This window comes from Zingiber officinale, chromosome 4B (genome assembly GCF_018446385.1).
Source record: "Zingiber officinale cultivar Zhangliang chromosome 4B, Zo_v1.1, whole genome shotgun sequence".
NCBI lineage: Eukaryota > Viridiplantae > Streptophyta > Magnoliopsida > Zingiberales > Zingiberaceae > Zingiber > Zingiber officinale.
The window spans coordinates 1,302,061-1,319,563 of NC_055993.1; the positions used below are offsets into that span (position 1 = coordinate 1,302,061).

Below are 17,503 nucleotides of genomic sequence, written 5' to 3' on the forward strand. Positions count from 1 at the left end.
AACTCATGTCGTATCAAACTTGGCTTTCCTATCGGACGACCAACGCGACAAGATTAGAGGGTACAAAATAATTTATGTAGTTAGGCCATTTTGGATTGATTATTCATTGAGCATTAAGTTCATATAGAGTTGAGTAACGAGCAAAATATTAAGTAGATATAGATCCGACTACGGTTCGAAATAGACAGTTAGACGATTTCTAACAAATCGATCTTTAATCTTTAATGGTTATAGTTTAAAATTCAAAATCACCACTGTTCGATTCACGATTCACCTTAAGTATTGGAATACAAATAATCTGTTGCCGGAGATTTGTAGACGACTTAGTTGAATTTAAAATTACACAGAATTTAAATTCAACTTACAGTTGAGCCAGCCTGAGTAGATGATCTCAGACTGCCAGCAGAGGTTGATTTTTATCCAAGTGTCAACCTCAGAGTGACTGAGTGAGTAGAGCATCCGATCAAAGAGGCCAGTCGGACGAGACAGACAGACCTAACAGGAGAGGCCGATCGGGTCGAGCAGATAGATCGGGCGACAGACAGGTCAAGCTGTCAGAGAGGTCGGTCGGGTCGAGCAGACAAGCTGAGTGAAGCAAGCAGGTCGGGCTGTCAGATAGGTCGGTCGGGTCGAGCAGACAGGCCGGACGAAGATCCCGAGCGGGCAGAGAAGTTTGTCACCTCCGGCTGTGCTTCGAGCCTTACAAGTCCGTTTAAATATTGATTGTTCCACTTGGGCAAATTTTACCCCAATCGGTTCGACATTCGTATGCGCAAGTCGCATTTGCACACGGGTCAACTTGGTTCAGTGCAATCTAAGCCCCTAGATTTCCACCCCTACGTACTCACGCATGAAAGAGAACCTCTCCCCCTACATTTATTCATATTCTCAATATATATGAATCAATATAAATCAACAAAAATACTTTAAAACTTTTAATATGAGACTAAAGTTCAATTCATAATAGATTTTTTTTTCTCTTCCATTTCTTCTCGGTTCACTTATTCAACGTCAGGGAACTAGGCCAATCAATTCATGTTAATTTTTTTTTTTCCTTGAACCAAAAGGAATCTTGGACCAGACGGCTAAATGACAAGAGATCAACACTGTTCGGCGATCATGTTGCTTGCACCAACCAATCAGTGCAGAGGAGCTTCGGATAAGGAATCCATGGCGGGTAAACATTGACAAAGGCACTCTCGTTCAACTCCCCTTAATTCCTTCCACCAAAGTCCACGTCTCGATCATTCAACACTACTCCTTGTATCCACATACCAGTCGTCAAACCGCCAAAATATGAACACGGAGAACAGCTGCGGAGCAACCGACACGGATCGAGATCTTCCCTAGATTTTGTTGCCTAAATTTGGGTTCTTGTCGGGGGACCCCGAGGCCACTCCCTTGCTCAACCTTATCTTGTTTTATCATAAACCACACAAAGTGTTGCCTTATCATTTTAAATCATTGGACTCTCTCTCTCTCCCCTTCGGATTTCTATGGAAACGAAAGTTCGATCGCTTTCTTGATTGATAAAACTAAACCAGCAAGAACAAGGCAGTAGAGGAGGTAACCAACATGGTGCAGAGATCACTCACTACCTCCAGATTTAACGTTGTAGAACTCTAAGACAAGATTTAAACATGATCAGGCGAATCGATCGCTTTGCTGCTGCCTTCATCGCCTTCTTCTCCCTCCTCCTCCTCCTCGAGATCAGTCACGCAGCTTGAGGAAGAAGAACAGGAAGGATCGAGCTCGACTCTGCCATTGCCGAACCTTCTTTTCCTCCTTCTTCTATTCTCTGCTACTCCATCCGTCCTCCTCTCAAATATGCGACAGACCACCCAATCTTTGCTCTGCTCCACGAAACACTACTGAATCACCGCATTTATACATGTGTAATTACGATGGATAGAATTCATTTCTCTTACACGGATTGAATTCGATCTCTGTGCGAGATTCGAAGGGAGGCAGTACTCGTGCATGACCCAATCGGTCGCCGAGCCACGCAGTGGTTTTCCCTTGTGGAAAACGAGCACCCTCTTCACCCCCACCAGCTCTCTGCTCGCCGTCGCCACCACCGGCTTCGGCTTTCCGGCGGCCTTCCAGTACCCGGAGCCTGTAGCTCTAATGCTGCGGTGGAAGGCGGATCTATCTACCAGATTGAAAAAGTATCTCTCTCCTTCGCCCTCACCTGAATTATATCAAACAGATTAGATTTAACCTTGCTAAATCAAATATGTATTGCTGTCACCTGGCAAATCCCAGGGATCGAAGTTGCAGAGATTGATCTCGGGAATGACTGCGGCAGGCAATGAGCAGGAAAAGGCCTTCCTTTTGAGGTACTGCACCACCAGTTCCTCATCAGTAGGGTGGAACCTGAACCCGGGAGGCAGCCTCACTATTCCATTTCTGATGAAACTAATCGGCCTTTTAGTCTCCATTTCCTCCTCGACCTCAAGCTTCACAGGTCCTCCTCTGCCTCGCCATTAATGGAGGAGACTGAAGTTCCGGGTTGCTTGAGAGTGGGGGAAAGGGAACTGTTCTTTATAGCAAAAGAACGGCAGAGGGCGACGGCAAAGTAGCGTGAACTGGACTCAAGCTTCCTATGCTCTGCTTTGACATGTCTTTTTTATAATAAAAAAAGAGAAAAATTTAGGTTACGGTGATGGCGACTTCGCTTTTTCTCTTTTGGTAAAAGATGTTCTTTAGGAGCACAAGCAAAAGGGACGCCATTAAAAAGGATTCTCGATTTTGTGATCGAGGGTTCAAGGTGAAAGGAACGAAAATAATTCCAGGTTTTGAGGAGGGATTTAATCATGGATTTCCAAGTCTACCTGTCGTCTTGTTGCGCACGCTGAAGTCACAAGTGACATCTAAGATGGCCGAAATCTGGATAAGCAGTGAAAGATCTGGATAACTGAAGTGGAGGGATTATATTTATTTCTGATTATGATCTGTAACAATGAGATGTTTTCATCTGGTTTTCGGGCTTCCTTTTTGGTGTTTTGCGAAGGTTGAGATTCTCTGCGGATGGTTTCTTCGATGCTTCCCGTTGCCAGTCTTTTCGAGCACGATCAAGAATAATGAGCGCTGCTATCTTTGTGTTTGCACTTGCTCTTGTTCTTGCAGAGTGCAGGCGGATGCTTCTACTTCCCTAAAAGCTTTTGATGGCAGGGACTGTTAGGGCCACGTGGCACTGGAGGTCTAAGACTCAGTTGCTGCGAAGTCAGGTCAATTTTGACTAAATTCGGATCAAGCCACTCCGACTCATGATCGAGCTCGAGTTAAGCTTGCCGGACTTGAGATCCGAGCTCGACGAGACACTCGGACAACCATGATCTTATTTGAACCGAGCTCGATGAGACACTCGGAGTAGAAGGTCGGTGGCCACTACATTCATTAATTGATGTAGATGGATTCTACCTATTTAATAAATGAGATCCATCCCCATGTATGATCTGACTCGATAAGGGTCACTCGCGACCTACTTGATGAGCTCTGCTTCTACAAACCAAAGAAGCAACCGATTCCTAACCTTAACCTTAACTGGACAAACGTTTTGTAATTCATAAACTAATCCATTAGTCCCTTCTAGCTGAACTTAACTTGATTCAAATTTATTTTATTTACTTATCCAGTTATATGGAGTTTGTTCAAAATTATTTATTACAAATTTTATTAGAGTTATATTCGACCAATCGTATTATTCTAGTTATAAATTAGGTTAATTTTTTATTATTTAATATATAAAACTTATATTAAATTTTATTTTTAATCTATTATAAATACTTTTAAATTACATAATTTTATAAATTACTATATTTTTGATGAAAAATTTAAAAATATGATTAATTTGTATATAAATTAATAAATAAGTTTATATGTTTTTTTAGTTAGTTAAATTTAAAATACAATTTGTAAAAATTAACGATAAATTAGAGAAAAATCTCCAATCACAATGTTAATTTTGCATGCGATTTCATGTCCAAAAAATTTTATTTCCACTCCTTACATGCAAAATATTACTTGTTTCAACTCTCTCATGCAAATATTGATACCTAAATTGCCCCTTAGATTTTTTAGGTACAAAAATTTCAAAATTGAGTACAAAAAGTTCAAAAATTAGTATAATTCTTCTTAAAGTCAGTATTTTATATTAAAAATCGAGTATATTTTCTATCAAAATTGTCCCTCTTATTTTTTAGGTATAAAAAATCTAAAAATAAGTATAATTCATGTTAAATTCAACACTTTACACTATAATCTAGTACTCTATACTAGGATCGAGTATATTTTCTATCAAAATTAACCCTCATATTTTTCGGTACAAATAGTCTAAAAATGAGTATAATTCATATTAAATTCAGCACATTAAACTAAAATCGAGTATATTTTGAGATGAAAAAAGAATCATACTCAATTTGATAGAAAATATACTAGATTCTAAGTTAATATACTCAATTTAAGAGGATTTATACTGATTTTTAGACTTTTTGTACCTAAAAAAATTATGGATAATTAGATAAAGATGTTTGATTGGGGAGTAAAAACAAAAATTTTCATGAATAGAGATTGCATGTAAAGATTTATTTGTTAATAAAGACTACAGTAAAATTACTCAAAAATTAATCTCTAAAATTTCACTGCACGATTTTCATGTTGCATTGGAAGCACACTGTAAGCCACAAAAATGGGCTTTCGGCCTATTCATTTATAGCTCAGTTATGGCTCGGGCCTTCGTTTCCTCCTCTGGAAGAATCTAGAATCCCGCTCGTCGCTCCTAGGGTTTTTGATCCCACTCTTCGTGAAGTCGCCAAGGAACCTAAGTGTGTGTAATCGCCAGTCCATTTGACCCATCTTGGTGTTTTTTTTTCCCTCCGCATTTACACTTTGGCTGGATTTCTCGGATTCATCGGTCTAGCATAATGGTGGTACGTTGAGTTTCTGTTTTTTTTCTTCTTCTTTTCTTTGTAATATCAGTTACGGTTGCTGATGATAAGATTGCCCTCTTTATTTTTTCGATCTTATCCTCTGGTGTTTATCGTGATGTTCAGAATGCGAGACTGCTTAAAGATGAAGCTACCGAGGAGAAAGGAGATCGTGCGAGAATGGTACGGGCTCGGTTTAATCAGTAGAAAAAAAATCAGTGATATTGACGATAGTCTCAATTTGTGTGGCCGAGCTTACTCTACAGCTTTGATATGTTCTTTCTTTGATGTTTTGCTGTATGCTTATGAACCTCAGTTTGAGCTTGACTATTGGCGCTACGAACTTTTAGAATTTTTTGCATTTTAAATTTAGTAAAATCAGCATCTTTTGTCTTATCTCCTCAGTCAGTAATTACATGGCTTATTGTTGTTGTTGTAACAACTCGTGGCACATTTCAGTGGAACTATGTTGATGAGGATGGAAACCTTTTTCCAAATAGCTCCTGCAACCAAGCATGTGATGTTAAGTTTTTTGGCATTATCACGAGTAGATGAGCATATAAACCTCGGGACAATGGCAATCTATTTTCGTTTTACTCATTAATTGATTGAAGCTGGAAGTGTGATTACTTGTTCGAGACCAGCGAAGATCAATTCTTTGTACAATGCATGTTCATATAATCTTTTTAACAAAACTATTCTTTTGCTGGTTGGTGGCTTAACTTTTTATGTTTTGCAGGCATCATTTGTTGGTGCTATGGCAATTGCAGATCTCGTCAAGACAACTTTAGGCCCCAAAGGAATGGTGGGTTATTTGTCTGTTTATTTACTTGTCTTTTCTTGAATCCTCTTAGAAATTTATCTGGGGATCTGTGTAGGATAAGATATTGCAGTCAACTGGTAGAGGACATAGTGTCACCGTTACTAATGATGGTGCCACAATTTTGAAGTCACTTCATATTGACAATCCAGCTGCTAAGGTCCTTGTTGGTATCCTTCAGCATGTTTTATTATTTTTATTTTCCTCTATTTTAGGAACATCCTATGCATGTTTCTCTCCTGTATTCTGTAATTGACCTCCCAATGTCTAAAGTTAATATCTCTTGGTCAGTTATGTTATAGAAAGGAACTCTTTTACTCTCCATTCAGATATTTCCAAAGTGCAAGATGATGAAGTTGGTGATGGAACAACCTCTGTTGTTGTTTTAGCTGGAGAACTTCTCAGAGAGGCTGAAAAATTAGTAAATCAAAAAATTCATCCAATGACGATCATTGCAGGTAGTGCTTTTTAGTATTCTTTTAAATTTGAGGATGCAATAATGTGGGATATCATAGATTAAACTATTGTTCGTCGGATTGGTCAACAATTTATAAATCAGTATTTGTTATTGTTTTTATTTTCAAAGGGGAGCCTTGGCACAACGGTAAAGTTGTTGCTTTGTGACCAAAAGGTCACAGATTTGAATCCTAGAAACAACCTTTTGGAAAAAAGCAGGGTAAGACTGCGTACAATGGATCCTTCCCCGGGATCCCGTATAGCTGGAGCTTCGTGCACCGGGCTACCTTTTTTTTTTTAATTATTATGTTTTTATTTACACTGTCAGGTTACAGGACAATTATTGATGGTGTCCTACAATCTGGAAGTTCACTTGTTATTTTTGAATACAAATTGATTAATTGAATGACAGGCTTTTAGTTGTACTATCTATATAATGCCCCTGTGATTTTGTAGGATATAGAATGGCTGCTGAGTGTGCACGTAGTGCATTGCTGCAGAAGGCAAAGGATAACAAACAAGATCCAGGTATTGGATATTTTTAATACCTGCAGTCGTGCATGTGCAACTTAGAACAAATATGTATATTTTTATTTCTGTGCTTCTGTTTATGCGGGCGGTGCTAGTTTTGATGTGGAGCATATGTATTGGTTGAGGTTCTCCCATTAGCTTTATTCAAATCAATGGTTAAATCAAAATACAACTCTTACGTTGAGTGATGAATTTGTGTCCAATCTATATAATCATTTTTCTTGTATGATACAGATACATTCAAGTCAGATTTGATGAAAATTGCTATGACAACCTTGAGCTCAAAAATTCTCTCTATGGACAAAGAACAATTTGCTAAACTAGCAGTGGATGCTGTGCTAAGGCTGAAGGTAATATACTTTTCTTTTTATTCTAATCAAGTGAACAGTGGCAGCATTTTCTTTGAGACACTGTCATTGTGCCAGAACACGATTGAATCAATTTGACTTTTTGGGATTATATTGTAGATTTTTTTTTTTAGCCTAAGATGGTTAAACGTTTCTTCGTTATTTGATGATTTTCATTGTCAAGTATTTTATGTATCGAATTGTGTGTGCTCAGGGGAGGGGAATATAAGAATGATGAACATCTGGTTTCTTATATGTTTGGTGTTGGCGTTAGATTATTTTCCAGGTAATAGCATTTGGTTAACCATGAATTTAGGAGGATTCAGAATATAAGGAACTTGAAAAAAGAAATTAAGATTTCTTGTTGTTTGCTGATTGCTGAAGTAATAACAGTACTTTTTGCAGATTGAAATTAATTTAGTCGTATTTATTTGGGTAAGTTGCTAAAAGTATCCAAGTGAGCTTGAATTCTCAAGCTTAATATCAAATCGAGCTTGAATTCTCAATCTTAATATCAAGTGGAGCTTGAATTTTCAATCTTATAATTCTACTTGTATGCATAAACATAAAATGCCTGTCATTGATGACAATTATTGATGCTCAACTTTGTTAATTTTACAGAGAACTAAACAATTGGTAATATGCTTGCTATGTCAATTGCTCACATGCTTTTGTAAAATTTTATACAAGATGGGTTACCGGATCTCTTAGGTATCGCACTTGGGCAAACTGTTATAAAGGATCCAACATGGCTAGTATATACCAGGTAGATAGTATACCTCAAGATCCGACATGGAAAGTATATTCCAGTTTTGTCGTGAGGATTGTTAGGGATGCCAAGCCGAGCTAAGCTAAATGATCTTGAGCCAAACTCAATATTAATCTAGCTCAGTATTTTGGGTTCAACCATGGCTATTGAATAGCTTATTGAGCTTTACCAAGCTCAACAAGAGACAAGACTGTCTTTATAATTTAGTTAAAAAAATGTTATCATAGCAACTGTGGCTCAGTGCTAATCCAGCATTATACATATAAGTAAAATGATAATGGCAAAAGATTAGTATGTGACAGTGATTTATTTGGTGAGTAATGCTTGATAGTTCTCTATTTTTTTTCCTCCACTTTTTGATAATTTGTAAACATATAAAGGATTATAAGTAATTCCTAGTTAAACTTATTACCTAAATATTTCATATTGTGATAATTTCAGGGAAGCACTAACCTGGAGTCGATCCATATAATTAAGAAGGTTGGAGGTTCCCTTAAAGATTCATTTCTGGATGAAGGGTATTCATTTCATTACATTCCTTTATTTTTATGCATTACATATTGAAATCTGCAATAGTTAATCCATTACCAAAGATTCTTATGCATTCAACTCTGTTATAAATTTTCATACCAAAAAATCAATTAAAATTTAAGGTATTGGGTAAGGACTAAAAGTGAGACTAAACAGAATTGAGCATAATGTAATTAAAAGAGGTCTAGAAAATCTGTTTTTCAAATAATATAATATCAGGAACTTTTGTAGAATGCAGTGGCTGAATACCATGCACGTAGTGATTGTTGTCAGTCCCAAACCTCCCGAAATGATTAGCTCTTTTAGTAGGGATGCTTCCCTTCACATAAGGGCCTCACTTCCTCTCCAATTCTGACCATTTGGGGCTAAAAGAATCACACTTCAGCTCGCCACAAGCATATGAAAGACCGGAGGCGTAGGATCGTTGCGCTAAGGGGGGGGGGGTTGAATAGTGCTCGTGATTTTCACGTTCGTTTTAAAACTTGAGAATAACGACAGCAGAATAAAGATAGGAAGAAAGAAACAATGCTAACACGACCAAGAATTACTTGGTTCAGAACCTGTGACAACTCCTACAGGCCCGCACGTGAGAGTGCTTTCGGTGGACAAATACTAATCAATTCGAAGATTATGAGAATGATTACAATTTTAGTATAAGTAATTTGAATAAAAACAACACTGACGATTTGGAGAATCAGATCTTCAGTGTAGTCGTTGTTGGAGCAGCTTTTGGGTGTCGTAGAGACCTTTTCGGAGTAGCGCGTAGAAGCGGAAGATATTCGGAAGTTGTAATGAAGCTGCTGGTCGAAGTCTTCTTTTATAACCTCGTCCAACCCCTGGATCTCCTCCTGGGCGCCTAGACCGTGCTGACATGGTGAGCTCTTGTTGAAATTTCATCCCTGAAGTTTATCTACGTCCGGGCGTTTGGACTGTAGACGTGGATCAGCCAGTCGTCGTGCTCCAGCTTAGTGTGCCGATCACTTTTGGCCGTCCAGGCGCCTTGAGCATCTCCGGGCGCTCGGACCACTAGGGTGCCTGCCCAGGCACCCACCTAGGGGTGCTGCTTCACCGAAGGTTGCAGGTCGCCTGGAGTAACTTCAGACGCCTGGACCCCCTTCGAGCGCTCGGAACCCCTCCGGGCGCCCCGACCACTTTTTTGCCAACTCCTTTCTGCAAAATATGATTAGTCCATGCAATAATATATAGAGTAATAAGTTTTGACAGTCTTCAGACTGTTCGGTCATGACTCTGAGTTTCATTGAAACTCTAGGTCAGACCGACGCCTACTACTCTCTTCGGGAAACGCATCCTCACAAACTCTTCTCATGAGAGTTTACCTTTTGCCAGACCGGTCCTCCATACCGTCTGGATTTTTGCTCAGCGTCCGAGATTTTAGGTCTTCATGCTAGACGTCCGATCCACGACTTGTCCAATCTTTCACCTGAAGTTTACTTCCAGGATTTTCATCTAGCATCTTTGATTGTAGGATTTCATCCAAAGTCCTTGATCCATCAAGACTTCGCCTAGTCCTCCGGATCAGGACTTCGTTGCCTAATCGCAGTTAGGGTTTTCCACCTGCCTAGCATCAACTTGTACTTTTCTTTACTTGAGATCAGTTAGGACTTTTCCTGCATACTCAGTTCAACTTGTTAGACAAACAACACAACTTAACTTTGAACCTTTGCCAATATCAAAACACAAGTTTGATTAGCTGGTGCTTCCATCACCAACAGGAGGGAAGACTAGAAAACTTGAGTGCAAAGTTCTGGACATTACAAATCCTCCATCTACCATGTCATAACTTCCCTTTTGATAGTATGACACTTAAGCTCTTTACCTGAATCACTCCAAATAAATTTCCTGCAAAATTATCATTGTCTTTGGAGATGTGAAAGAGAGTTGGATGACCATCCCGCCATTTTTCTCCTCATCTTGCTAGCATCTCAGTGCACTGCTCCATAGGATTTTTCCTTTGTTCACATAGGTTCCCAAGTACCTGATGGTGCTTTCCATTTCCTTGAGCCCAAAAGTTCCAAATACCCTAATTCCCTTTGCTTCACTTCAGCTTCACCTTTTTTTTTTTTTTTGAAAAGATGATCTCTGACCGGTAGATACTGATTTTTTGTTCATAAGAATCTGAGAAACCACACAGAGTTTCCAGCATGGTTTTGATCTGGTTTACATTGGCTTCTCCAATTAGACTATATCATGAGCAAAGAATATGTGGGTCACAACTCCTGCTCTCCCAAATTTAAGTCTTCTACTTCCTTCATCCACAGCCATTTGGATCAAGTGAGAAAGCCTTTATAGGGAAAGGATGAAGACATAGGGTAACAATGAGCATCCTTATCTAAACCCTCTAGAACTCTTGATCTCTTTGGTATCTTCCCATTCCATAAGATTTGGAAGGATGTTGTAGTTAGACACTTCATGGCTAGGTTGCAGATTAGGTTCTGTATTTTTGCAAGTTCTAGTGTTTCCTTCAAGAATTCTCAATTCAATCAAAATCCATCTTTAGAAAGCCCTTTGCTCTTTCATTAACTTGAACGGGTGCATGACCTCTTTCATGATGATGATGCTATTTTGTATATTTTGTCTTGGAATGAAACTAGAATAACTTGGGGAAATTAACTCACAAAGCAATGACGCTCGGCACTGCGCTATAACCTTCACAATCAATTTGTAAGTAACATTGCGCAAATTGATCAACCTTAGTTTCAGCCCGTGTGAGCGTTTGATTTATGGCTTTCAAACTATCATTGCCTCTAAACATCTTAACATCTTTTTGATGAAACTGATAATTTCTAGCCCTACTATTCCCCAAATTTGTTGTTGGAAAATAACTAAAATCCATCAGACTCAGGGCCTCGAGCTGCCCCATGCTTTTCCGTGATCTCTTCATCATTGGCCGGCTTGTTATCTAGGATAATGCTTGCTCCTCTAAGCTAGAAACTCAGCTTCTAGCTTCTCCCTTCTTCTGCACATCTCCGTGCGGTATAGTTTTGCAAAGTGGTCTAGTGTCATACTCTAGAGCACATCGGGGTCTTCTATCCAAGTTCTGTCATGGTCTATCTGGGTTGAGATTTTCAATATGCTACTCCAAATGACCCCTCTGGTAAGAAGTGAGAAAATTGTACTAGGTGTTTAGCAAAATCTTTTTTATGCATTCCATTATGCTGTATCTAACCATAAAACAAAGGATTATCCCAGTTCGGGGATTCTCCAATGCTCTTTAAAAGTTTCTATATACTTCAACATTCTTGAAAATGCTTTATTCTATTTTTTTACACAATTAAATATCTGTATGGTTGACTATATGGTATGCTCTTAGTCCTGTTTATATATAATTTGTGGCTCCTTGTGTGTACGAGGTACTATATTCACAAACATTTTAAATCTCAGACTTCTAGCCCTGAATCTTGAGGCGTTACTTGTTATATCTTAACATGAAATCTCTTGTTACTCTTGACAGATTTATACTTGACAAGAAAATAGGAATTGGCCAACCTAAACGTATTGAAAATGCAAAGATTCTTGTGGCAAACACTGCTATGGACACAGATAAAGTTAAAATATATGGGGCTCGAGTTCGTGTTGATTCTATGGCTAAAGTTGCAGAGATTGAAGGAGCTGAGAAGGATAAAATGAAAGATAAAGTGCAGAAAATCATTAATCATGGCATAAATTGTTTTGTCAACAGGCAGTTGATTTACAACTTCCCTGAGGAACTTTTTGCTGATGCTGGTGTTCTTGCCATTGAGCATGCTGATTTTGATGGAATTGAACGGTTAGCTTTAGTGACCGGAGGTGAGATTGCATCAACTTTTGACAACCCTGAGTCTGTTAAGCTTGGACATTGCAAGCTCATTGAGGAAATTATGATTGGGGAAGACAAATTGATTCATTTTTCTGGGGTCGAAATGGGTCAGGCATGTACAATTGTTCTAAGAGGTGCTAGGTATGTCTTTGGACTTAACCAGTATAATGATCTTTTCTATCTTTCCACTGCATTTAATCCAACCTTCTGGTTGGCATTTTGAATTTGTTTTGCTGCTTTTCTTTCTGATTAACTGCTTTTGAGAAAGTTATGTTTTTTCATTCTTGTTTGTATTATTCTTGAAATTGTAGATGTTTACTGTGCATGATTAATTTGTGCTAGTGTGATTTGATGCCGTGTTTAATTCTTGTTTTGATGTTTGTTCTCTACATTATCAATTGGTACACTTTTTCCCTTTACCACATTTCAATGACATCTTTGTTGTTGTTCATGCTTTCTTCTTTCTGTTTGCTTCATTGGTAGATTATCTTGTATTAGTATGGATTATCATGCAGATAGATTGCCATAAAAATTATTAATAATCTTACACTCAAGTGTTTGGTATGCACAAGAAACCTAAAAGTTACTGAAAAGCTTGTGTTGATGTTTTTTGGTATAACATATTGACATGTAATAAAATGGAAAAAAATAAATAAATCTAAAGACAAACTCAAACCTACGAAATAAGGCATTAATGAGAAAACCTTGACTCAAAAAATATAGAGGAAATAGCCACAAGAACTATATAAATTCGATGGGGTTAGTATATATTTAACATTTATAAATTAGGAAATCAAATGTCTTCCACCGGAAAAGGTAGAAAAGAAAAAAAAATCCATATATATCCTTAGGATATGAAAAAATAGATGAGATCAAATAAAAATATACAAGAAATATGTTTACGTATTTATGCTATTATATGGTCATTATTTAAAAAATTAGAAATTCAAATATTTCCCATTGTAATAGGAAAATTTCATCTATCCTTATTCCTTGCATTAAATTGATTCAGATATTTTCATAGTTTGTTTTTTAATAAATTAAAGGTAACAATGGAAAAAGCTAATGTATTGGTGCTATTATATATTTTTCATTTAAAAATTAGGAACTTAAATATTTTTCATTGTGATTTCATCCATCCTTATTTCTTGCATAAAATTGGTTTAGATATTTTCATACAACAACAATTAAGTCTTTGTCCCACTAAATGGGGTCGCATTTATGTATCTCTCTATGCCATTGGACTTGATCCAATACTATATTATCATTTATATTTAAATTGATTTTATTCTATTTTATTGTTGGTAATCAAGCCTTCTTTGGTATCTTCCTCTTAATATGCAGATTTGTCATGGTCTTACATTGTTTAATTGGGGTATCTATTGGTCGCCTAAGTACATGTCCATATCATTTTAAACGTGAGAAAATGAGAGGATGTATACAGAATATTCTTTTTTTTTATTTGCATCCTTACTCATTTTTTCTCACTTTTCATCCCTCCACTTTTTCATCTTTGGAGGAAATGGATCTTTACCTATTATTAGTCTTAATTTATGATTGCCATTGTATTTATAGGTAGATTCTCAAATAAACTATCTTGTTTCAGTTATATTCATAAAGTTATAGGTTTCATCCGTGCTTACCGATAAGGTAGTAATTTGGATTTCTTATGCCCTCTTCTATGAATCATTGCATGTCCTTTCATTCACCCTTCTGTATACAAGAATTGATATATTGTTATTCTTGCTTGTCCTGCTCATGCCCCCACCCTTTCCATCTTTGTTTTAGGATTTATGTTATAGTTGTGATTTAAGCTTAAGTTTCATGGAAGATTTATCTAATTTCTGCTAGGTTTTTGTATCTGTACGTTTGTTTCACCAGAAGCTGAAATTTTGGGAGATCATTATCTTATAGAAACAATGATTGTTAATTTTTTGCTGATTTATCTCTAGTTCTCATGTGCTTGATGAAGCGGAGAGATCCTTGCACGATGCCCTGTGTGTGCTGTCCCAGACAGTGAATGATAGTAGGGTCTTGTTTGGTGGTGGATGGCCTGAGATGATAATGTCCAAGGAGGTTGACGAACTTGCTCGCAAGACTCCTGGAAAGAGATCTCATGCCATTGAAGCTTTCTCTCATGCACTCCAAGCGATACCCACGATCATAGCGGACAATGCTGGGTTGGACAGTGCTGAGCTGATCTCTCAGCTTCGAGCTGAGCATCACAAGGAAATAACTAATGCTGGAATTGATGTCATATCTGGTGGTGTAAGTAGAGGATAAACTCTCCCAATGATACTTTTTATTTACTGAAATTTTCCTCTTGAAATTTTTGGCTGGGTTTCAGGTTGGTGATATGGAGAAGCTAGGGATATCAGAGTCATTCAAAGTAAAGCAAGCTGTTCTGTTGTCGGCAACTGAGGCAGCCGAGATGATATTAAGGGTTGATGAGATCATAACTTGTGCTCCGCGAAAAAGAGAGGATAGAATGTGATCTTTAACTTCGATCAGGGCGTGCTAAAAGTACTTTTTTTCCGTGGATTCCTTTGCATTTACTAGAAATTTACATGTTTGTTATTTACATTGTTTGATCAAGTACCTTTCAATTTCTCAATTTTGTAGGGTCTAAACATGAAATTCTCTGTTGAAATTATTTTATTTTATGACTTAATCGTGTAGTGGTTTCTGTGAAAACTATTTACTTTATGAATTTTCATTGATCTTTCTAAGAATTGTAGTATGAAATATATTGTGCCAAAAAAGGAGTTCGAGGTGGTTAAATCTTCTTCGTCATCTTATAATTTTTATCCATAAACCAATAAATAAGTGAAGAACAAAAAGGCATTGACCATCTCCTCCAACTCTCACCATTTGATGCCATGTGATGATTGTCTCTCACTAGATCTTATATGGATGCAGTGGAAAAAATAAATAAATAAAACAAAGAGCGCAGTTGATCAATCAGATTCTCCATCCCTATTAACTAAATCAAAATTAACCATCTGTGAATAACTTATCCAAGCTTAATTTAGAATAGTACCTCAACCCCAGGTAGAAGCTGAGACTGAACCTAAATTGAGCACGAGATCAATCCAAATCAATAAAACTAACTCATTGCATCCATGAAGGCCAAATCTTAAACCCCGTTGAATCCAGTTGAAGTCATTAAACCCAATTAAAATAAAACAGATGAAGCTAGTTGAAAATAAGTCAACAGAGCCTAGACCTCGGATCGTTTACAGCCCTATGCACAAGATCAAGACAGGAACTTTATAGCTAATCAATTGTGTCTGGCCCAAACTAAAATCAAACCAAACTTAAAATGATTGATTACTTTCCAATCCAAAACCAAATTGATAAATTGAAAAAGGTGAATTTTTTAATTTGGTAATTCAGTTTGGTTTATTGGGTTGCATGCCCACCTCTAAGTGGCAGAGCTCAATAGACAAAATGAGTCTAAACACCACTCTGGTTCTTACCTTCTCTGTTTCTCCTTTTTGATTTTTGCTTCTAATCCTGAGAGGTAATAAAAGAGTACCATCTAGATAATAGAGATTAGTAGTCTAGTTGAAGTGATGAGGAGAAAAGTTGAATCGATTATGATCCCGGAGCATTCATGATGCCCCAACTCCATGGTGCCGTGACTCCAAAGAGCTCTCATCTTCTTGGCGCCCTCAACCTCTTGACGTCCCATCTCCTTGACACCGCTGTTGGTGCAATCATTCTTGGTCAAGGTTGACTAAGTTCGCTAAGCTCAGATTGACTCGAGCTTAAGTTTTGATACTTAACAATATATGAAAAAGAAGTTAAGTAGATCAAGGGAAGACTGAATACTTATCTAGAAAGTCTTAACTGGAGGTTAAGCAACAAGAAATCCTAGTGGAGCTAGGTAGTGGAAAATCTAGTTGGGAACTAGATGATGAAAATCCTAGCGAGGCTAGGCGGTTGAAGACTTAGTTGGAAACTAGGTAGTAAAAGTCCTAGCGGAACTAGGCCGTTGAAAGCTTAGTTGGGAATTAGGCAATGAAAGTCCTAACGAGGTTAAGAGGTTGAAGACCTAGTTGAGAACTAGGCAATGAAAATTCTAGCAGGATTAGACAATGGAAAAATCCAAGTAGATCAAAAGTGGACCGAACGCTTGATGAAGAAATCCTAATAGAGTTAGACAAATTGAAAAGTCTAAGTGGGTCAAAAAGTAATCGGATACTTAGCGGTCGGAAGTCCAATATGAAATTGACATGGAACGAGGAAGTTTCGATATCCAGGAAGCGGACAAAAGCAAGTTACAAGAAAGATGTAGTTTTATATAGAGTTGATGAAAATCTGGAGAAGGAATCACAATCATTTGATGTCCAGAAGATCTAAGGCAATAGAGAAGGAATCACATTGATTTGGTAACCAGAAGCATGAGCTCAGAAAGGTGGGTCTGATCTCCTCGGGGCGATGCGATGATTAAGACATGGGATATTACCACATGAGGTATTGGGGTTGAAACTTGACGCGTCCGAACATGCCTCCTCCCCATGTCTTACCACTTACACTAATGACTAATAGTCATCCATAATTTACCTCTTCTATGTTGACCTAAAAATAGAATGATAGGAACACTAGAGCTAACGAAACACCTTTTGCCAGATCAAATAGATGGGTCATGGATCTGGCTTAATGTTGAATCAATAAAGTATTTGCTATATTCTCTGACATTGAAATACGTTGAATCAATAATAAAGTATTTGCTATATTCTCTGACATTGAAATACGTTGAATCAATAATAAAGTATTTGCTATATTCTCTTAATGTTGAATTAATAAAGGAATTACAATGATTTGTGACTTAATGATTTTGAACAGAGTCCAGTGGAAGAGGATCAACACGGACGACGCTTTCCCTTAAGTACTAGTCGGCCAACGATTCTGTCCTCATTGTTGGTGTAATATTCTCTAGGTCAAGGTTGACATGTTTGACTGGGCTTGAAGTGAGTCAAGCTCGAGTCTTGATGACTGGGTTTCGATGTTTGACAATACTTGTAGACAACACATGAAGATTGCAGGTGCAATTGTTCATGTGGGAAGATTGTGAAGGAGAGTCAAGTAGGTCAAGGTTGACTGGATACTTGACTGAAAATCCTAGTGAGTGAAGCTAGGTGAAAGTCCTGGTGAGTGAAGCAAGGCAGAAGGAAATCCTAGTGAGTGAAGCTAGGTGAAAGTCCTTGTGAGTGAAGCCAGGCAGAAGGAAACCCTAGTGAGTGAAGCTAGGCGAAATTCCTGGTGAGTGAAGCCAGGCAGATGAAAGTCCTAGTGAGT

The 17,503-nt window shown here is 37.7% G+C and overlaps 2 protein-coding genes across 3 annotated transcripts; one reads left to right on the forward strand and one right to left on the reverse strand.

Moving 5' to 3' along the window:
• Positions 1-1,499: 1,499 nt before the first annotated feature.
• On the reverse strand, positions 1,500-2,614 carry LOC121974351 (NAC domain-containing protein 83-like). Of its 2 annotated transcripts, none has more exons than XM_042525367.1 (3): positions 2,252-2,614; positions 1,929-2,191; positions 1,500-1,868 (listed from the first exon to the last, which is right to left on the reverse strand). In XM_042525367.1, exons 1-3 carry the CDS (start codon positions 2,439-2,441, stop codon positions 1,635-1,637), a joined length of 687 nt encoding a protein of 228 aa, XP_042381301.1. In that variant the 5' UTR covers positions 2,442-2,614; the 3' UTR covers positions 1,500-1,634. The 2 variants fall into 2 exon arrangements, with proteins under 2 accessions (XP_042381301.1, XP_042381302.1); XM_042525368.1 differs by having other exon boundaries at positions 1,500-1,853; positions 2,252-2,611.
• A 2,116-nt stretch (positions 2,615-4,730) lies between these two features.
• On the forward strand, positions 4,731-14,928 carry LOC121974352 (T-complex protein 1 subunit beta-like). The gene is made up of 11 exons (XM_042525369.1): positions 4,731-4,931; positions 5,055-5,111; positions 5,668-5,733; positions 5,807-5,918; positions 6,078-6,206; positions 6,661-6,732; positions 6,970-7,085; positions 8,293-8,369; positions 11,855-12,340; positions 14,152-14,467; positions 14,547-14,928. Exons 1-11 carry the CDS (start codon positions 4,926-4,928, stop codon positions 14,691-14,693), a joined length of 1,584 nt encoding a protein of 527 aa, XP_042381303.1. The 5' UTR covers positions 4,731-4,925; the 3' UTR covers positions 14,694-14,928.
• The last annotated feature ends 2,575 nt before the right edge of the window (positions 14,929-17,503 follow it).